Source organism: Molothrus ater, chromosome 1, assembly GCF_012460135.2.
Source record: "Molothrus ater isolate BHLD 08-10-18 breed brown headed cowbird chromosome 1, BPBGC_Mater_1.1, whole genome shotgun sequence".
Taxonomy (NCBI): Eukaryota; Metazoa; Chordata; class Aves; order Passeriformes; family Icteridae; genus Molothrus; species Molothrus ater.
In genome coordinates, this window is record NC_050478.2 from 112,307,149 (window position 1) to 112,330,066 (window position 22,918).

The 22,918-nt window shown below is 34.3% G+C and overlaps 1 protein-coding gene across 4 annotated transcripts in view; it reads left to right on the forward strand.

Annotated features, from left to right (window-relative positions):
* SNTG1 (syntrophin gamma 1) overlaps positions 1–22,918 on the forward strand; it is a 319,642-nt gene that overhangs the window by 179,665 nt on the left and 117,059 nt on the right. For 2 of the 4 annotated variants that reach the window (XM_036398513.2, XM_054518579.1), the window contains exons 4-8: positions 980–1,036; positions 7,003–7,060; positions 9,448–9,491; positions 9,599–9,640; positions 16,113–16,259. In XM_036398513.2, coding sequence (XP_036254406.1) covers positions 980–1,036; positions 7,003–7,060; positions 9,448–9,491; positions 9,599–9,640; positions 16,113–16,259 — 348 coding nt within the window. The remainder of the gene's footprint in view (positions 1–979; positions 1,037–7,002; positions 7,061–9,447; positions 9,492–9,598; positions 9,641–16,112; positions 16,260–22,918) is intronic. The other 2 variants (XM_054518581.1, XM_054518584.1) reach the window with 2 other exon arrangements.

Genomic DNA, 22,918 nt, shown 5'->3' on the forward strand with positions numbered 1-22,918 from the left:
ATCTATGCTAATTGTGCTGAAATAAATATAATTAAATGTAACATGCATGCAAATTTATGCCATGCAATAAATATATAGGTAATTAAATGAGTATCAAATCTAGACCACGTGTAGAGAGCATTCAAAAATCTACAAAATTGATGTATCTGAATCTGGATATATGGTATATCTGCTAATACATTATTTTACTACTACCTAAATGTAGTAATTCTAAATGATCTATAGTTATAAAGTCAACAGAGAGAGTAGGAAAAAAAACCCAAAACCATCTTTTTTGTAAATGTTTATATCTAAGATAGTAGCCTACAATTTTTTAGCACAAATTTTTAGACAAGCACTAAAAGGAAAAAGATGGGCTGCTTTTAATAGTTGTAGGTTATGGCTTATGATTTTTAAACTATTGCTCTGAGATCAACAGTGGCTGGTTTTGTATTAGCTTCAGGTGGTTTTTGGTATGGTTTTGTTTTAATTTAGATCATTACTGTGCTTTGAAATGAATTCATGCAATGTGTGCCCTTGTTAGGCTTTGGTTCACACCAATGAGTGATCTTGGCATGCACAAGTTGTTTTCCTTTCAGATGAAACTGAATTGAGAAATGCACTGCAGGAGTGAACTGTATGTACTTCAACATGGAGTGATTAACCTGCAGATGGGACCAGTTTAGAACTAGTCAAGGCCTTAACCTCTGAAATGTGTGTGTTGTACCATAATTGTCCAACTCCAAAGTTCTGGGTTTTTTTAGTGTGAATTGAACACTTTTTTTTGTTGTTGTTGTTGTTTTTGAGACAGGATCTCTTCTTTTCTTCCAGGCTTTGTCTTTTTCCTGTGGAGCATAGGTTTCACGGGATTTTCTGTTCAGGAACTCAGAACTTCATTGAAACAACAAAAATCAATGTTGAAAAAACTTACTGAAGCATGAATATAGTTGTTTAGGCAGAAGACATTAAATCTAGCAAAACTTGATTTCTTTTTTTCCAGGAAAGAACAGTAACAATTAGAAGACAGACTGTAGGAGGATTTGGATTAAGTATAAAGGTAAGATGATATTTTTTGGTCTATTTATTACCTATTACACAAAGCATGTCTTTGTATATAGTCAATGTTACTGTTAATGAGTCCAAACTATTTTAGAGGACTAGAAACAAGACAGGAAACATATTCTTGTATGTTAGATACTGTTACAGCAGGCAACTAGAGCTATGCTACACTATGGAATGGAAGGCAATCATTCCCTTAAAATTCAAGCTGACCAACTCTGTAATAAGGTTTGATGTAAGAGTTGAGAAGTGTTTTCAACTGTATAGACTGTACTTGTTCAGCTTTTCTCTAATTTAAATAGTTATTAATGAATGCTAAATTACAGTGTCAGGCACAAGGAGCAGCCAATAAGTTCATCATCAATTCTGCTACAAAGAATATCACATTAATCCATTGCAATTCATTAGTGGGACAGAAAGTGTTATTGCCTGCTTGTAGTGTTTATTTTTCTGTATATCAAGCCCAGATAGCAATTTATCATGTTACTGTGGTTTTGCTTTTGTCAGTAAGATTTAAGAACATATACAAGTGTAGGTGATCCTTTTAAGGAGAGGGAGGAAGGGTTAATAATTTTTGTCATTGTAATGTATGATTTTGAAAACTTTACCTTAACTTTGAGTCTGAGTGTAGACAACACAAGATTAATTTTATCTTCTACACACAGCAGTTCTCAGTCTCAAGATAGCAATGGAAAAAATGAAGTGTACTTCACATGAATGCAAAGAGGCCTAAATTATGCATATAAAGTGAAAGTATAGATTTTCCTATGACATCTGCTAGTAGTGACCTTATAAGTGACTCATATGAAGGATTAATGTGCATTTGTGTTGTCATTGATAAGAATATGACTGAATAGAAGTATTAATTTTTAAAAATGTCTTCATGCACTTGCTGTTATCTTGTTGACCCATGAAGACCTCTGTTCAAGAGAAACTAATTGCTATTTTGTCACCTAAGTTTCTCATCAGTTTGGTCAACAACATTGAAGGTTTTTTCCCTCTCTGGTATCATTATAGGTTACAGTACACTGAATAATAATGAAGAAATGAATGTTAGTGTAGAATCAAGTGTATGGGTAAAGGTGGTTTTATTTAAATGCTGCTAAGAAGTAACTGGTTACAGTAAGGACTTCAGATGATTGGAGAGCAAATCTCAAGAGTCAAGAAACTTGATTTTTACATATACTTTACAATGAGCTATTTAGAATTAATATCACTGACAATCTCAAGATCACATTACTTAAGTATTATGTACATTGCATAAAATAAAACCTCACTTAGAAATATAAAATAAATAGAGAATATCCAATGGTCTTTCTTGAATTAATAGTTATTCTTAACTTTTTAGAGTAAGATATTTATTTTCTATGATTATTTTATGTCATAGATATTTTGATCAAAATTAATCAAAGTATTGGAAAGGTGAAGATACATAAAGTCAGGTGTGAATAGACAATTTTAAATTTTTTTAAATAACTAGCAATCAGGTGATGAAATCCCTTCAAAAATGTCATTAAAGAGCAAAGAGTTCTCTTTAAAAAAAGGAAACTCAAACTTGTTTGGATGGCACAGATTAGATAATGAAAATGAAAAGTTGAATTCTGTGGTCCAGGATGTTCTGTTGCTGTGTTTCAGCTAGCATGATTTATTACTTTAAAATTTCTTATTTTTTAAAAATCAACGTTTGTTGGACCTTTTTTGCTAAGTCCCTTTGTTTGTAGTTCTACATTCTCACAAAGATGGACAAGCAGTTGGAAAGCCAACACAGTCTGAAAAAAAAATTAACAAAATCTATTATTATAATTTTAAACTAGTGTAAAAAACAACTTAGAATGGGAACTTACAGTAGTTTTTATTTTTTAGTTTAGTAGGCAAACTTTATGAAGACTCACTGAAATAGATTCTTTATTTATGGCATGGAATGACAGGTCAGTCCCAAATACTCTGAAAGGTGCCAGTTTTCTGTTTAAAGTTCAATCGTGGTTTGCTTCTTGTAGATGAATACAAGTTTGCTGCTATGTTTTTGTTTTGTTTTGTAAGATTCCTAAGCTTTAATAAAAAAACTTATATTAAAAGATTAATTTTAAATACAAATGTAATTATTTTGAATTTGTGCCAGAAAGTAGAGGTCTACAAGTCACTCTGGAGAAGTGAGAAGCACTGAGGCCTCTCCTCCTTGTGTCAGTAACTTCCATAGCCCCTCAAACTACAGTAGCTTCTGTTGTCTTACTACTCCCAGAATAATTAAAGACAGGGGTTATTTGAGGACTTGCTTTCTGGCTGTGATGTATGTCAGAGGATGGTGTTTATCTGAGGTGTTAATTACAGCAATACAGTGATTAATGACACTCACTTGAGAATACTTGCTTGGGCTTGGTTATGAATTTGCCTAGTTTCAGCTATCAGGTCTGGGGCTTTATCTTGTCTTTTTTTTTTTCTACTAACTTAAAACATCCATTTACTGTCAGAAAACTCCCATGAAAAAGTCACCTTTCAACTTTCTGTTGAATAAATTTTGAAAATGTTTTATCCCACTGCAAGTATTTTGAACCCTTGGAATTATTCTTTTTCTGGAGAGCAGAGAACAAATTCCTAATAATTCCAAAATTAAACTAATTTTTTTTTTAACCTATGAAAGAAACTCTTCTCTTATAACTTGGATATTCCAACTATATTTGTAAAAATCAGAGATTCAGCTAACTGCTTAAGAAAAACCCTGTTTGTAAGGTTGACTTTTGTCCAAGACCTAAACTTCAGACCTTTAAGAAATAGATTATAATCCACTTTCTTAGGGTTTGAAAACCTGGTGTTTTGCTGTACGTCTTAGCTGAAGTTAGTGGTGAAACTGTGATTGAATTTGAAGCAGACCTGCTCTGGTTTACACTCTTCTGAAGGAACGATTTTCTCTTTTCTGAAACCTCCTATTAAATGTTTGTGTGGAGGAATAGACATAGACATAGAATTTGGAAAGTGTAGTATTTCAGTCATTTATCACATCTCTGACAAGTTTGAGATGCAGAGCCTTGACAAAAGAGGCTGCTTAGTGTATGATTTCTGAAAGAACATCCTGTTTTTCAATAATTGGCGTGTAGTGTTCCTGAAGAAATAGGCAACAAAATTGAGAGTTCATTAAACAAATTGAGGTTTTTGGTTTACCTGGTCTGACTTCTGTCTACCAGGACTCAGTACACTGCCATTATTCTGCCTCTGTTTTTGATCATTCTTTTAAAATGGTGAACAGCACAGCAGATCTTCTGAGATTCGGTTTGACTTTCCAATTTAACTCAATCGAAAAATTCAGTGTCCATAGACCTTAAAGCTATTTGTGCTAGTGGAAATGCTTCCTTTTTCTATGAAGTCATAGTTCCCAACATTGTCTAACTCTGATGATCGTAAAGTCCAACAATTGGTCTGATCTTTTATAAACTCTTTTTTTAGAAAATAAAAAACTGATTCCCCTGTTATACTTAGAACCAAAAACCCCCAGCCTTTGTCAATAAAGTTACTGCTTTCAATTGCCCTATTTTTCATATGTCAAAAACTTCTGAAAAAAACCCTCACACATAAAAACTGGGATAAGAAAAAATCTTTAGGAGTGTATCGTGTGACACTTTGAAAGGAGGTGTGGGTGACCTCTCACCAGTAGTGGCCAACATTCAGGACAGTGACCATCAAACAGCTGCCAATGATTAGAGCTTCCTCTGCCTCTTCTAGCAGGACCACCTCTGCAGGTGGGAAGCTGCTGTCATTCCAGGTTTATCCCTGCTTGAGGAAAAATGACAAAGAACATTTGCTTGACAAAGATCATTGTTAGAGTCTGGCAGAGGTCTGAGCCATTAAGTCTTCAACACCACTATTTGATGTATTTCTGTCCACCCTCTGGTCTGAGGTTATAACTACATGTTTGTACTGGAGGAAGAGAAAACGTAAAGCAGTGAAAAAGTTGCCTCTGTTCCCAGAGGTTTCTTCCCAAGAGTATCCCCTGAGACTGAAAACCAGATTTTAGACATGCATACACTTTTTCCTCTACAGGACAGAGAATCAGGTATGGAGAATGCAGGATGCAAGGCTGCAATGTCAACCTGAAGTAGTATTCAACAAGGTGTTGGCAGAATACACACAGTTTGCTACAAATTGCTAAGAGTGGCTGGGTATAGGTAGTTGGCCAACTATTTCCTGTTTCCAGTTTTGATTTTTTTGTTTCTTAGAACAGCAGGTACTACATCCTTTTACTGATTTGAAAAGAAGCCTTCATACAGGTCAGACTCGGATGCAATGAGAAGAGATAATTCTCTTCAGTAGGAAAGTACTGAAAGCTTCCTCAGATCTTTTGTGTAAATGGGTTTAAGTAGATTCAATACAATGAGAGAGGAATAATCATGTTATATGCATTGCAGGCTGGCTTAGTAATAAAGTTAATTTCCTACTTTAATGGAACCTCAGATCTAAGGAGGCAGGGAGGCACTTTTAAACCTCACATTTCTTTGCTGGGCTTTAAGTATCCTGGATGGTGCAACATGTGTGTAACACTGGAGGCTTAGGAAGAAAGTGACACAATTAGTTTTTCTGTTTGTTTCAAAAGTTTTGAAGAAATTAAATTTACATGTCACTAGAAATTTTGGAGGGTATAGGTTAAAACTTATGAATTTAGTGAGCTTGAACTCATTATCTGCAGTGAAGCCAGCTTATACTGTTGCTGTTCTTCTGGTGAAAACTATTGAAAGATATTCAACAAGATATAGTAATGATATGTTCCATGCTTGTCAACCCTTATCACATGCAATGCGAGAAGAACTTTACCTGTAGACATATAATTGTTGTAATATTACTGAGATCCCCATTAACTCAGTGTTTTTAGGGACATTTGCATTGATAGCCGATAGCAAAAGGAAAATTTATCCTATTTAGCATTCTGTGGCTACACAGGAAATTAATCTTTATTCCATGACACAAGGAGGTGTTGAGTGTAGGAGTCTGTTCAGTTTCAAACACTTTGATATTGCATGAAGAAGGGATGTGTGCTGTTCCTTAGGGGTTGAAATACCTATGTCAGTCCTTTTCACAACTTGACACAAGGTGCCTGGACCTAAAAAAGCCATCATTTCCAAAGTAAAATCTGTCTGCAGAAAAGAAGAGTAAAAAAACACTTAACCAGTATTCCTAGTCAAAACAACAGTGTGGCAGCCATTGGTTTCTGGTGACCTGAATTTGTACAGCTTGCATTTGAGTGTATGCTTTGATGCTCTTGGCAGAGGAAAAAGTATTTGTGTATTTTTGCCTTTACCTTCCTTTGAATTTCCTTTTCATTTAATCTTTACTTTTATTACTTTGTTCTTAAGCACCACAAATATTTCCAGTCCCAACAGGATAAATTGAATGAAGCAACAGCATTCAATTGTTGTCGAACTGTTGAAACTATCACCTGGTTTTCCTTTATTTCTCCCCGTTAGTGAACACCTACTGTTCCATTTCTTAATGCTTCTTTTTCTGTTTCATATTACTTATGCCACTGCTTTCCTCACTCTTTGTGCTTATGTGACAGACAGAAACAAATAAAGGCTGCTTTTGACATGAAAAGTCCAAACCTCCTTTCTTGTGCTTTTGTTTACCTCCTTGCCAGCATGAAAACACAGTGTGTTTGCCATTATAGTTGGATGTCCATTCTGCTTTTACAGGACACATTTCATACATTAGGCTCTCCAGAATTCACAGAAACTGATGTCCTTCATGTCTGGTAGAGTTCTGAATTCACTTCCCGAGCTAATGATGGCAACTGAGAACTTCTTTATGTGAAACAATAAGGAATTCATCACAGTCAAATGTTCATTAGAAAAAGAAGTGCAGAATCAGAGTTATTTGCTCAGTCTCTCTAAAAACTGCATTTAGAGAAAGGGTAAAATATAACTTTAAGTAAAAAGATGTTTTTTAGTGACTGACAAAGATTGCCATTTATTTTGTTTTCAGGGTGGAGCAGAACATAATATTCCAGTGGTCATTTCTAAGATTTCCAAAGAACAAAGAGGTGGGTATCAGGTATCAGCTTATTACACTGTACTTTAATGTTCCCTTTAGAAAAAGATCTTGAAGAATCTTGAGATTTTCAGTCAATGTTAAAACAAATACTGTTGTTGAACCCTTTCTCTCCTATGTCTTTATGAACTTTCTCTTCCTCAGAAACTTTTTCTGAAAAAGTACAGAATTGATATTTGGAATATTTTTTAAAGTCTTCAATTTTTATTTTTATTTTTTAGAAAATAGAAATAGTAAAGTAATAGTAAAGAAATAGGAAAGTATTAGAAAATAAATAGAAATTACAGAAAAGCAATAGGAAAGTATCAATAGAATGAAAATGTTTAATAAATTTAATGAAAGGCAATGATTTAGTGGCTTTGACTTCCCAGTAATTATTGTCTGGAAATTGTAGCAGATTGAATGTTTGGCTCTTAAATCATAGTAACACAGCAGGAGAATGCATGACTTTTTAACCTGGATACTCAGGTTGTATTTAGAGTACTTTAAGTACTGCATAAAGTTTTGGCCATACTTATTTTTAATAGTAACAGAACTGGTGCTGAATTTCTGTATTGATTTAACTGGCAACATTTTGAAATTATTGGAATGATACATGGATAATAGTTGAACAGCTCAAGATGTGCACAAGTATGAAGGAGGAAGGTTGTGAACCAGTACTAATAATGTGTACTTAATATCTTATGTTTGTATGTCTTTGTGTAAGGCCAGAAATGCCAACTTGGAAACATTCCCCTCCATCTGTAATGCAATAATTCTAGAACTCAGCTTCTCCTCCTACTGAACTAAAATGTGTCAGTATAAAAAAAAAAAGTCTCTTACTCACCCACTCAGATAGAGAAGTATGGAAGAATCAGCATACTGAGAACCAAAAGCCAACCTTGAAAGGTAGATGTGGAAGTTGGAGTTAGGGAGAATAAGGAGTAGTGTGGAATGAACCCCTAAGGAAGGTAATAAAGTTAACCTTAAGAATTTATACTTGTGACTACAGTCTTTTCAGTACACACGTAACTAATACATAAAGATGTGGCATATATTACATACAGTACCTATTAAAATGCTATTAAGCACTGCAGGAAAAATAAGAAAGATATACCTAAGTCTAATTGAGCACACTGAAGTGCAATTTTATTTCTGTCATTAGTTTTTTTGCTGCAGTAGCTGTTGCATTGTTTCTAGCCCCAATACCTAGGTGTGATATAATTTTCATAACTGCTTTCAATAAAAATATTGCTAATTTTTGCAGAGCTAGTTTGAGGGATATCTCTTTTGTAGAAGACTGCTGTCTTGTGATGTAGAAAGTGTCGTGCTGTGTTCCTGGACTAGAGAACTTTGATAGAGAAAATGCTGTTTGACCCAAAGCCTATGCCTCAAAATAAATCAGAATATCTGTCCTGCAATAATTTAACCATCCATTTTTAAATACAGCTAATAGGATCATTCCACCAAGCAAGGACTTGAGTATCATAATTTACATCAATATTGATTCCTGTTTTGCAGCTCATGTAAATAAGTAAAGTTTTTGGCTCAAGTCTGATACTAGCTTTTTCCAGACAGTTTCTTCTATGTTGATATGGAGTACTATAGGTAAAAATTACATGTAATCTGTTAATATCCCATAATTCTCATGTTCATGTTCTCAAAGGTTTTTAATGCCTTTACAGACAAAGAATCTTTGTTATATTTCTGGTATGCTTATAAGGTATATTTGAATGAGATAGCTCTGAAATGGAGCACAGTGTTTAAAAATTGGAAGTGTAGAATTAGATTTTATAAAGTTGTGATGCAATTTTGTTCTTAAAATCACATTCAGTTTGACTGGTGATTTTTTTACAATATATTGACTTTCTAGCTCTTCAGCATATGTAAGTGTTATCCAGCATTAATTTTTCCTATTATTTATCAGACTTATCAAAGATGCAAGATCTAAAGGGTCCTTTATCTTTGGTAAAAATCTAAAAATTAAATTTGTTATTCATAAGTATCTCTGGAGTCTCCATGTTGCTTTTTTCTCTTTGTAAGAAATTATCTTTCTCAGGCAAATAACACCTAGTCCTGCAGTCATTTTCTATTCAGAAAAATATGTTCCACCTTACCAGAATGGCCTGAAAGGTGCTAGTGACTGATGGAAGAAGTTTCATAGTTGTGTGCTTGAGCTAAATAGCCTCTTTTATTGTAACACTGATACACAAGTATTTTGGGTTGTAAAAGGAAAATACAAGTAATTTTATTGGAAGTTTTATGTTGAAGTTTTTATCATGTTTTTTGTTTGAAATTTTAAAAGATAATGCAAAAGCATTAAATTGAATAAAAATTTTTGTACACAAAATGTTGGATATTTTGTACAAAGTGAGTGAAAAATATGCTTTCTGTTTTCAGCGGAACTTTCAGGTTTGCTCTTTATAGGAGATGCAATTCTACAGGTGAGTAAAACTGCAAATTATTCTGTCTGTAATTTTCTAGAAAAGTGAAATGAAATCTATGCTTATGAAATGTAGAGTAAGTCTTCTCTTTATCTTTTTAATAACAGATTAATGGAATTAATGTGAGAAAATGCAGGCATGAAGAAGTGGTGAGCTTTTCTGTTTTTTAGTCTACTTTTTTTGTCTTTTGTAGTTGCTGAAATGATAGTGTATGCTGATAGCAATGCAGTGGCATCAGCTGTTTTATTGTTATTTCTAAACAAATATGCCTGTACCTTCTAACATGACAAGCAACAAAGTGCAATCTCTTCTTCCTAAATCTGTGTAATTGCTCTTCTCAGATAGGATTTTCTATATTAAAGGTGATTGTTTTATTATGAAGATTTGAGCTGTACAAATTCCAGCATTTCTTCTTCCAGCTAATAGCTGTCAAATTTCAGCAGTGCTACACCTTTCTGGCTGTGTGGGGTCATTTTAATTTCGACAGCTGTAATTTGCACTATGTTGGAGATTTGTTGTTTGGTTACTTTTAATCCTATTTAAAAAACAAGAGAAAACTATTCATCTGCCACTCATCCTCTGGCTCTTCCTTATGAGGGTGCTCTTCTCCTTTAGTTAAGATGCTATCATTTTGGGTAAATAAAAAAAAATTATTAAGGAGATTTCTTCTAGAGAAGAAATTTTAAGAGATCTGTAGTAGTCTGTTTCCACTGGTGAATCAGTTTTGCTAAATGCATCATGTACTTTAGCCATATTTTTTTTGACTCTTCTTAAACACTTTCAGAAGCAGAAAACCCTTTATTTCAGAAAAAAAATGCCAGAAATTAAAAGATTACCAAATAAATTACCTTTAAATCCTGTTTAGCTCCATAGAATTTGTATCTGTATTTTTAAAGTAACATAGTAAGCACATATTTGAAAGCTTCTCTTTCTGACTCTGCCAATTCAAGGATGGTCTTTGTGTTTCATCCAGCATTCTGCTCTATGACAGAGCAGAATATGTGCTGTTCAGATATAGAAAGCAGGAGTTAATATGGATGAAGTTCTGATGAAGAAGTTTATTGGAGGCTGAAGATTAGATCACTGCACTATTCTTCAGAGTGTTTTTGCACACTTGTTTCCTTTTGGAAATCTACTGAAAATCCTGCTTCATTCTTCAGAGCCTTCATCATACCCCCTTCTGTATATACTGGTTAATAGTTGTATTTATATTGCTTTTAAGTTTTGTCTGTGCAACAATGATCAGGTTGTAAATATTTTATAAGTTTACTGCAGCTGATTTGTTTAACATGCGTTAATATGGCAAATATCTCAGGGGGAATTTAAATGTTGGAATTACAAAACATGAGAAAGATATTGCTGAAAGAGTAGCCTTGTACACTTGAATGCAGATTGAAAATTAGTTAGGACATCAGGATTTTATTTTCTGTTTTCTGAGACATTCCCTAAACCCTCAAAATGATACATGAATCTTTTGGGTATTTATGATAAGGTTGGAACCCATTCATGGGAAGAAAAGAGGTTTTGGAAAAGTTGAAAGAGGGGATTGACATGGAGTAGCAAGTGTTATGTTAAATTTTGATTTATACCTTATTTATCTAACATAATCTGCTTCTTAAACTCCTTGTAGATAATTCTCTATGATTTAAAAAAATAGTATCTTACCAGTTTTGCATGTGCATTTATGTATTTGCAAATTGTTTAGGAATTCAAGAAGCAAATAAGTTCTAAATGAAATCCTTATTTTAAGGATTAAGAATAATTTTTAATATTTCATAGCAAATATTGACAAATATTTAAATAGGATCAAAATTCCATATGAAATTTTATTAAAATATACATATGAGTTGTGATATATAATATAAATAAAAAAGCCAAAGTAAATGAACTCTGATAGTCCATTCTTTTTCAGAAACATTCACTGTTATATGCTACGTGTTTATGGAGTAAATTTGTTGTAAAGCTGCAATAATGGTAATATTTCTGGTTCTGCATTGTGTAGTAACCTGTGGGTTAAGGCTTAGCCTTCAGTAAAGAATAAATACATCAACTGGTGTGCCAGCAGGAGTCACAGGTAGGGTTTTGTCTGCAGCACGTCCTCTGCAGCTTGACTTGCTCTTGGACTTCTGTCCTGTGGGGTCTTTATCAAATAGAGGATCTGTAGCTCTGATCTGAAGGTGATACAGAGTAAATAGAAGCATGTGGAGCCTAGTTGCTTGCAGCAGGGAGTTGAACAGGAGTTGAAACTTAATTTTCAATCCATATTGCATCTAGGCACTTTTGCAATGGCTCTGCAGGACACCTGAACTTGTAGCTTTGTTTTGTTCTGATTTTTTCTGTACCTAATTAAGGCTTAGCAGGTACAATGTTCTGTAAGGACGTGTTAGTGTTTGGGTTATCTTAATGTCTTAGAAAATTTTCATTGTAAACCAGTGGGTAATTTTTTTCAGTGGATAATGCTGAAGATACCTGTAAAAAATTCAGACTTTTATCTACAGTGTTACTCTGATGAGCATTCATTCTTTTCCTACGTGCAAAATGTGTTGCTGCTTATGGAAACTTTTTAAATATATGTCATATCTTCATAGCTCTGCAGTGAAAAAATCTGTGGCATAATCACTGCAGCCTATTGTATGAAACTGATGATTAGTCGACCCTGGTATTTAATCTTGCTTTACTGCATAACCATACTATGTATAGAAAATGATTTGAGTTTCAAAATTAGTTAGTTTAATCAAACTCAAGGCATCTTTAATAGCAGGGAGAATCTTTCCCCAAAGTACAGTGATCTTAGTTAACATTGTGGGCAATCTGTTGTCTTTATTGTCTTCCATTACTCTTGACATTAGATAGATAGATAGATGGATGGACTAATAGACTCATAAGCCTAGACAGGTAGGTTTAGTCAGCTCTTAGTGTACCTTACTGGATTTCTTTACATGGTTCCTTTCTGATTATTTTTTTTAGCTATAGGTGAATCACTTAATCTTGCGCTTAGTTTTCTGCTTGTAGAAGGTGAAAATATTGTTCATACCATGAAAGCACATGATGAGTTTCTATCAAGGACTGTCTCTAAGCTTGTTGTTTCTCTTGGGTTGTAAAGAGCCCCAACTGAACACTGGATAACATTGCTTCAGTCTTAGTGCTCTCATGTGGTAAGGTAAGGACATGGTCTCTCTGGTGAAGTGTCAATACAGGGGGAGGCTGCAGAAAAAAAATAGGCTAGCAATTTATATAAAAAAATATCTCTCAGCATCTCTCAAACTGGCAATTTCAGTCCAAAGAATGCAATATGAACTTGTATATAGAAGAAGAGTCCATTATATCTGTTTAAATACACAAGTTTGTGGTGTTTTTTTACTCAGGATGTTTTAATTATTCCTTTTTCAGTAGACTCTCCTTTAAATTTTTCAACAAGAATCTTAAAAGCCTGAAATTAGATTATTCTGAGACAGACCTATGAGTTTTGGCTTTGTCTAATTAATATGGTCTAACAATGCACAGCTTGTCAGTCCACACACCTAGTGGATGTGGTTATCCATAGTAATAGATATGATTATTTTTAAGGCTGGAAATAAATGTATTCCTAGCTTTTACCTCCATTTATTGTCCAAACATAAAGATGGATAGACAAGCACCAGCATAGTATGGTTGTATGGATGTTTTTGGTGGTTCTGGGTCTAGCCACTAGTGTCAATAAAAATAGACAAGATTCTGGGAAAGAGTGAGTGGCCCTTGAGACACTTGTAAATGGCTACGAGTAGGAGGGTATGTCAGTTCAGTTGGATACTACCAAAAACCTTGTGTTGGATCTGCTGCTCAGAGTTGTAGTGCACCAAATCATCTAGAGCCAAGGTAGCATTGCAGTTGAATGAAGGCTGATATGTTTAATTTTGTCTCTGTTCTTAATGTTGTGAATGAAACATCTCAGATAGTATCAATAACTATGGTTGCATATCTCTTTGCATCTTAGCATCTGTTTTTTTCTCTTAGGAAATAGTAGAAATTAAATGACTATGGGTATGAAGTTATTTCTTATTTCTTCTATTTGGGGAACATTCAGGGAATGTTTCTAATGAAAAATGACAGCTCGCATGTGTCAGTTAATGTGGCATTTGGGCTTTCCTTGAAAAGTAACAGGAAAAGCTCATGTAGTTGGAGATAGCTATAAAGACAGAATTGATATCCAGGCTTTGGTGGATTTTATGTAAAGCTAACTACAATATGTAGCACTGTGGTTCATTTCAAGCACTGCTTGCATTTTGCACAAGACACCATTTTTTTCCAGAAGAATGACCTGATGTGAGATGTCCTCATGCACTGCGTTGAATCTTTTGCTTCCCCCTTTTCTCAACATTCACAGGAGAACTGTAACTGTGCTGACTCTCCTTGAGTCATTTATGTTATGTGAAAATGGCAATGTAGGGGTTATTGCTGCTTGACTGCATCATCTGCAGCTAATGAAACTCTTAGTCTGGACTTACTCTTAAAATTATGGTCTTGTTAAAACTCATTTTTAAAACTCAATTTGAATAGCTTTGGCAATGTTTCTTGTAAATATTTTTAAGCAGAAGAATGAGCATATTGTATTTTTAAGACAGGAAACCAAATGATCTGAAATCTCCCTCCATCTTGACCTTACAGATGTGTCTTTTGGTAAATTATGTTATTATCTTATCTTTGTTTCCTTAACTATGAAACAGAGACCTAGACTATTATAGGATTTAGCTCTCTGAATTTTATTAAGTACTTCTGAATCTGTTATAGAAAAGTACCTCTGCATTAATATTTTGCAGTTTCATGAAGTGATAATAGTAACCTCCAAACACAGATTACCCACTTTCTGGTGTTGCAGAGATATCCTGTACTTTATAACTCATGGCACAGCCATTTAATTCTTTCCCCTCTAGACAGAATGCTGACTCTAAATGTGGAAGCTGCGCAGCCAGTGCTTCTAAGACTGCAATCAATCTGCAGCTTTTAACTTCTGAATTTAAAAGTGAAATGTAAACTTCCTGGAAATCTAATACTTACTCTTTCATAGAGCTGCTGTTTTCTGTCTAAGACTTGAGTAATAACAATAACAATAGTAATATTAAACTGATGTCGCCTTAGCTATCCTGGTATAAGTAATGAAAATACCTGTTATTAAATATCCTAATGCTTATGAAATTTGCGCTAACAATAATCTGTCAAATATTTCAGCACTGATTTGAAATAAGTGCCCATCAAGTGGAAAAGAACCTAACAGCTGTAAATAGCCTGTTTTAGCTGTTTTCAGCTCTGTGGTGGAAATTCCTGGAATCTGGATATATCCTGGAGCAGTATTCTTAATGTGTGTTCATCTGCTTTCCTAATCTGGTTATAGCTATGTTTTATTAGTGTTTAAATAATTTTTGAAATTGTGCCAAACTCTGTAAAAACTTGAATTTATTAGAGTACTATAATGTTAGACTTTTAAAATATGTTAATATGTTGCTAGTCTTCCTAATTTATATTTCCATTTCTTTTTCTCAAGATACCTGTAGTTCTGTTAGTCATTTTATTAAGATTTCATCTTTTAAAACTACTCATCATTACTGCTGAGTTTTAATAGAAGGGAGTAGAACATTCCATCATGACTAATACTAAGCCTACATGATTAATATTGTTATTTCCTTATTACATAGCTACAGTCCTCAAAGCAAAAATCCATTAGGGTTTAGCGGGATAGAGTGAAAGATTGAATCACCAGTTACAGCACAACATCCTTCAAATAACTGTCCTTGGTTCCTCCTTTGTCATACAGGTCTATTAATTCTGAAAGCCTGAGCTGCAAAGAAAAGAAACAGTTGAGGAGTGGATTTAAAGCGTGTACCATCAAATATGCTTTGTTTGTGACCTTGTTTACATTGATATTTTTACTGTAAAGGCTCAGGTTTCTCTTCTTCCTTAGGAGGCAAATAGAAATATTTTCATCTTTATTTGTACATGAGTGCACTTTACCCTCCAAAAGACTTTTTGAAATATTTCATTCTGCACAGCATCTCCTGGTTGTGGAGCTAAACCTCAATTACACTTTAGTTCTGGGACCCAGTGTTTTTCTTTCTGGGCACAGCCTCCAAAAGGTAGAAAAATTAAACAGACACAAAACACTCCAACTTAATGTAGGAAAAATGAAAACTCCTATGGACATGGAAATTATCTTCTCTGGTCACTATTAAGATTTCATTTACTCATGATAACTAGAAAATACTGTCCAACTGGCACCAGTTATGTTTTCTTTAAACAGGTAGCAACCATGTGATATAGACTGAAAGCAAATGTTCACCTCCAAAAGGCAACTTCTGTATTTCTAATGGCTTGATGTGGACCTGAGAGAGCAGTGGGAAGACTAGAGCAGGTGTACTCATTAATTAGCCAGGAGGTGTGCTCAAAGAACTGCAAATGTGCACACACATAGTCTTCTGACAGCTTTCCAGCAGTTAAAATACCCGTTTTAACTCTTCAGAAATTTCATTGTTCTCACTATAGTAAAATCAAGTGGGTGCCAGGAAAAAGCTTTTAATCCAGGGATTATCTAACACCTATACATATTTTTAGGTCTTTTTTTCTCTACATTGGGTCTTTGTCTTTTGACAGTTTGATCGGTGGAGGAGGAAGAGGAAAGGAGAATGGACTCTATATAATTTTTCAATAGTATCCAGTGTTGGCCTGTTCCAGCCAGATACATGGAGGTTTCCAGATGGCCCACCCCATACTTCTCAACCACTAGTATGGTACAGTATGGTACTGGTGTTTTGGTATCTATTTGTCAGCACTGGGCCTATTTCTGGATGTTTTTGGTTTTTGTTTTTTTTTTTTTTTTCTTTTGCCCTGATAGTACTGATGCTGCTATACAAGTTTAGTTTGGTACTACCTGTTTCTTGTTAGCTGTTTTGAAAGACTGTGGCCAGTAAAACAGCTTGCAGTAGTAAGAGTTTCACAGGTCACAAGAAGAACTTCTGTGCAGGATTGGTTACTGAGGGAAGAAGCTCTTCAGTAAAAAATTACAACAGTTGCACGTTCTCTAGATTTTTGGGCAGACACCTGCAAGAGTTACCTCCCTGTGCTGTTAATCGTTTTCTGAGAAAAATGGGAAATAGTCGCTCCTCAGGCTGAATTGGCATTACCAGGATAATGAAATCTATCTTTAAATGTGATCTAGGAAATGTTCATAGCTCTATTCCACTTCACTTGCCCTTGTCAAGCCAGTAGTGATTGAGAGCATTTAAAAGATTTTAATTGTGCTGACCTGTTAAAAGGAATTTTCAAGGGATTGTTCTACATCAGTAAACTCCCATATTTAAGCATTGGCTTGCAGTAGGAAGTAATGAGGAGGTTTCTAGATTTTCTGAAATGCATTCCCTTCTTATACTATTCTGAGTATGAAGTACTTATGTAGTAAATGGATAGACAGGCATGTTTCACAAAATTTCCACCATTTTTCAGATTTCTTGAGGTTTTTTGATATTGTTTGTTCAGTTTGTTCCCATATGTTTATATGGGAACTCAAATACAAAACATATTCAAAATCCCTTGTGCACTTCAGGTCATGTGTGATTTCTGAATGAATGATTGCAGAGAAATGTTGGTGAGAGCTAAAGTTTACCATAATGAACGCTAACAGATAAAATATTTTATTTAAACATCCATCACCATGAAAGATTGCAAGTTTTCACAGACAATAAAGCATCTTTCCATCAACCAATAAGTGAGGTTTTAGGGTAAAGCGAATCACCTACACAACAATGGCAACAACAAATCTATGAAACAAATTATTTTTTTTTCCAATTAAAACACTGGGAGCTTTGGAAATTGAAGGCTTAAAAGACATTTAAATATTTGATTTTACTTCTACAACTGCAGCTTTTAGAATTCCAGGACCTTTATATCTAAACAGGAAAGTGCTATCTAAATGTGGGCATCCTTTGTTGAGTCAAAGCATCTGTATATTATGTTCATTAAATATCATGGGGCAATGTGGCATCAGCAGTGTTTTTCTTATTTTCTGAATTTTTATAGAAAATGAGAGCACAAAGAAAATTGTAAAACTAGAATTATTAAGGTTTGAGAGGCTTGAACTTTCTAAAAGTGAGACCTGTAGTTCATGCACTCATTTTTAATATTCTAGCATAATAACCTAGCAGCAATGTAATAGAATTATACAAATCATTCTGGTTTTCTTTTATTGTTGATGTTGCAAATTTTGTTCCTGAAAACACATTCACTCTATATAATAGTCAATAATTTATTGTTTTTATAAGATTTTATAGTTGCAAATGGTAATTAACTGCTGACAAGAATGGATTTCTGTGGTGTTATTGCTTAATTAAGAAAATAAGAAAAGGTAAAATAAGGGTTGCAACCCTTATAAGTAGCCTAATCACTTTTGATTAATATATTAGATTTATGCTTAATTTTGAAAGTTACATAGACCTCATGCTATAAACTGATTAAAACTGTAATTCAGCTGCTTTTTTGTCATTGTGCTGAAATACAAATCTTTTTTACTTCTTTGGAATTATATGCTAAGCTTTTTTGTTTCCAAAATATTTATAAATGTTCTCCAGTTAATTAAAATACAGCATGAGTACCTCCAAATCCAGTTTTGCCTTTAAAATTTAGACACTGATGAAAATGATTTTAAAAATGTTAAGGAAATATGATTTCTGAAATTTTCAAATTATAATTGTATTGGATCCCAGTTTAGCTGAATACGTATGTATTTGCCTACAATTATAAATTTACATATCATATTAAGCTGGGGAATTTCTTTTTTACAAATATTTTTGAAGAACAAAGTAATTTTCTCAACTTCACCCAGATGCAGTGCAATTAATCTGGGGCAGAAAAACTGCTATTGCATTAAATGGCATGAAAGTATGTTACAGAATCACAGAATTCTTATGTGTTTTCCCAGCTGAGAACTTTTCCCACTGGGCACTTTCCCTGAAGTACTAAAATAACTTTCTCAGAGATTAGATCCTGAGCAGCCAAGAAGCTTAGAAGAATTAACTGCTTATATTGATCTAAAGCATTACTTCAAATACAAATTTGTCCAGGAATTTTTTTTCTTTGTCATATTGAAGTTGATAACATTCAAAACTGAACAAATAGGAATAGGTTTGTAGAGTAATATTTATTCAAATATAGAATTAGAATTTGGTTTCAAACTCTTTAGGACCACTTTTTATTCATTTTTCATGAGCATTTATATTCTGGTGCTTGATTAGTGTGACTGTTCATGAACACTAAATGTTAAGGTCATATTTGCCAACAGCAAATTTTATATTGAATATGTAAATGTGAAATTTGCTACCAGCAGTGTGTTTGACCCCAGCCTTGCAATGGGATTAGTGTGAACAAACTCTTGGTCTGGGAATGATATTTTTTTTTTTTTCCCCAGACCTGGAGCTCTGCATAGTCAGGCAAAATGTTCAAGCCATGCAACACTTATATTGTTTTCAGCAATTATAGACATATGTCTGTTCATAAAATTTCTTAAAATTTTAAGACTGTACTTCAAAATACTGTGTCAACTGGATATTTTTCACTCTTCAACCACTAGGAGCAGAAACAATAGCTGGCATGTTATACAGTCTGGTAATGTGTATGCATTTTGAATACTACTAATGAGGCCTTCAAAAATTGTAAACATAAAAAATTGTACTTCTTTAGTATTTAGTAGCTGTCTTAGAAACTTCATGGAGAATTCAACCAGGAGGGAGTTGTAAGAACAACTTTTTGACTAAAAAGAGCAGGAGATTCTTATATATTTAATAGATTATTAAGCAGCTTCATTGTTTCATTAATAATCAGGGTTAAAAAGGTCAAACTATTCAAGATCATTACTATAATAAGAAAAAAATGTCCATCACAATCAACTATGAAAAGAAAGAAGTCCAACATCTTTAAATGAATAATTTGATTAGAATTATTTCTTCCTGTTGAGGAGTACACATTACCTGAAAAATTTGAAGACCCTAATTACAAGTTATTGTCTAGTTTCTGTCACAGTTTACTGGGAAAAAACATTTCCCCTTTTTACTTTGTTTTGATTTTTACCCTTACTTTAAAAAGTTGAAAAGCAAAACTTCTGTATGAAGCTTTTTTTTTTTAGTATAATATGTTCCAGCAAAAGAAAAATACATATCCATTCATAAGAGGGTTTCTAGTGATCATCATTTGAATTGTAACTTGGTAAGTCTAGGAATCATGCAGATAAATGGAAAATTGTGCTTTATCCTTTAAATATTGATTTTTTTTCTTCTTTCTGTAACATGGGTAATATCTTTAGCCTTTTGCTATATTTTGTATTTTATGTGACTTTTGTATTGGGAGTGGAGAGTCATAAGTACAAGGTTATTCTTCTAAGGTTTTCCTGGACAATTGCTAAAATGTGGCTTTTGGTTTTGAGAGATAATATACAATGTTTTTGTTCAATTCAGCTCATGATAATGTGCTGGATTATGTTGTTTTCTCTTACACTGTTGGATAGATCATGTGTTATACACTCTATTTTTTTCTAGAATAGTCATTGCATTATCATACATTGTGTGCTGTAACACTTGCAGGCCGTGAGCAAAATCTTAATATTCTACAAAGGAGATACTGATATTATTACCTGTTGTGCTGGTTTTCACATTTCATTAATTAGTAATTTAATGACTGAAACTCTGGCCTGTAAACAGCACAAAGTTTTTGTTTGGGGCAGCTTTTATCACCAGAAAGTGTTATTCCCATATAGTCTATCATTTTTTGCAGGTTGGTGGATGGTAATCAAAAGCTGGCTTAAATAGATGTTGGGGAAATCTGTGATGGGATATTTAGTTGGTGTATATTATACCTACCTTAAATAATTTTTTTTTTTAGTCCAAGAGAATGTGTTTTATTAAATTTTTCTGCTTTCATTTAAAGATGATTTTATTGATCTCTTACTATCTGAAACCCTTATTAGAGAATAGCACCACCAAAGACTGGTTGGTAGCCTACAAGTAATTTGTAAATTACAGTTCTGGCTTATGCTCAACACTTTATATTACATTGGACTAAAATCCACTAAAATGATACTATTTGTATGAGTAATAAAGATTGATTCCACAAGAGTTTTATGCAGATATGATGAGTCAGAAGAATTTCTACATATTATCCAAGTATTAAAATATGGCCTGCTTAAAAGAAAAGAAAAAAATATTTGAATTTTTGTCATGCATCTTTGAAGATAAATGTGCAAAGCCTCTGGAGCCTACTTAAAATGTGTTATAGGTGCTACAGATGTTGATAGATTTTTCTGAATATTCTCCATGACTAATTGGAAGGAGAAAAAGCCCCAAACAACATTGTCAGCATAGACTACCATCATGGTTGCTTTCCAATTATTATGAAGTCCAAAAATCTTGTATCTTAAATTACAAATCCTCTGTAGGTTGATGGGAAAGCCTATCATTCATCTGTCTGTACACACCACTGCACACACAATGCTGTGCAAGCCTGTGGAAAGCTGTGCAGAAGTCAATCGGTGCTGTTGCAACACTGGTGTAAAGGCTTCTCCCATTTTTTTAGGAGTGTTGTTTGCTTAAGGGGTTCGCACATTTCTCCCAAAGAAGCTTTGGTAAACATCTGGTTTTGACAATGTTGATTAAATTGATCCCAAACAAAATCTGGCTCCTGTTTAAATTTCTGAGCTCTGCTGATGAGAAGTTTACTGCCATATATACAGCTTAATGAAAGTGTGTTGTATATGAAGATGAAACATACGGGTAAATCAAATGAGTTGGAATCTGAATTAGGCTTATGGATTTATAACATTTGACTAATGGTGGAGTTGAGTAGGTTGCCTAAATACAAGTGGGGATTTTATAAGTCTCATAGAGTTGTAATATACAGTAAGAATCACACAGAATCACCAGGTGGGAAGAGACCTTCAAGATCATTGAGTCCAACCCAGCCTTAACACCTCAACTAAACCATGGCACTGAGTGCCACATCCAGTCTTTTTTAAACACATCCAGGGATGGTGACTCCACCACCTCCCTGGGCATACCATTCTAGTGCTTTATCACCCTTTCTGTAAAAAAACTTTTTCCTAATATGCAACCTATATGTCCCTTGGCCCAGCTTAAGACTGTGTCCTCTGGTTGTGTTGGTTGCTGTCTGGAGAAAGAGACCAACCCCCACCTGACTACAGCCACCCTTCAGGGAGTAGTAGAGAGTGACAAGGTCACCTCTGAATCTCCTTTTCTCCAGGCTAAACACCCCCAGCTCCCTCAGTCATTCTCACAGGGCCTTGTGTTCCCAGCCCCTCACCAGCCTTGTTGCCCTCCTCTGGATGCGCTCAAGCCTCTCAATGTCCTTCCCAAACTGAGGGGCCCAGAAGTGGATACAGCACTCAAGGTGTGGCCTCACCAGTGCCAAGAACAGGGGAAGGATGACCTCCCTGCTGCTGCTGGCCACTATTCCTGATACAGGCTTTAACTACCTGAAAGTTTTTTATTGTCCAAAAGTATTCAAGTTTCCTATTTCATATTAAAAAAAAATTGTAAATTACATGCTGTTTAATTTCAAGCACACTGAGAAAAATTCCATTGGTATTCCTGTCATTTTCAGTGTTTTTAAGAGATTTATCTTGTTCCTCTTGGCCAGTTGCTTTGGAAGCCATTACATATCTAATTTGAAAATATGTGTTCATGAATTAGCTTCGACAGAGAGAAAGTGCCCAGCAGCCGATACATAATCACATTTAAAAAGTGGAACATCTGTGAGTGTTTAAAGTGGAGAACTTCGTAAAACTGTGTAACTACGAAGTTCATTTACCGTAGTTGAATAATCCTGGAGAAGTAGAGCCATTCATGGAGTAGATAATGTGAAAACAAAGATAGGCAGTTCTGAACTCTGGCATGTACTCACTACTAATAGATACACCAAAAAAGCTCATAAAGCTTGGAAAGAGTTTGGCTTGAAGTCTTCTAGTTCTTTGAGGTTTTTTTGGTGTTTGTGTAGGTATTTTCTTGTCCTGAATAGCTGCCTATCATGTAGAGCTGAATGGCTATTAAATGCATCTTTGTGTATTTCTTCAATGGACCACAGTCCCACACAAGTAGTAGTCCATAGGTTGAGAATCATTAACAGGACCCATTGTTTGATATTGAAATGAACATTTGCATTAGAATCAACCACCAGTTGAGATGATAGAATATACTGGCAGATCATGATAAATAGTGTATTATAGTTGGGATCTATTTAAGGAATTGTTAATTTTTGTATTTCAGAGTATGGAGTATGGTATAAAATGTTTCAGTTCAAGGACCCATGATGTCCCATATGACCTATGAGTCATGGCCTCCAGGGTGTGTTCTCAGTTTTGGAAGACATAGCATTTTTTAATTCCTTGCATTTCATAGTTTGTG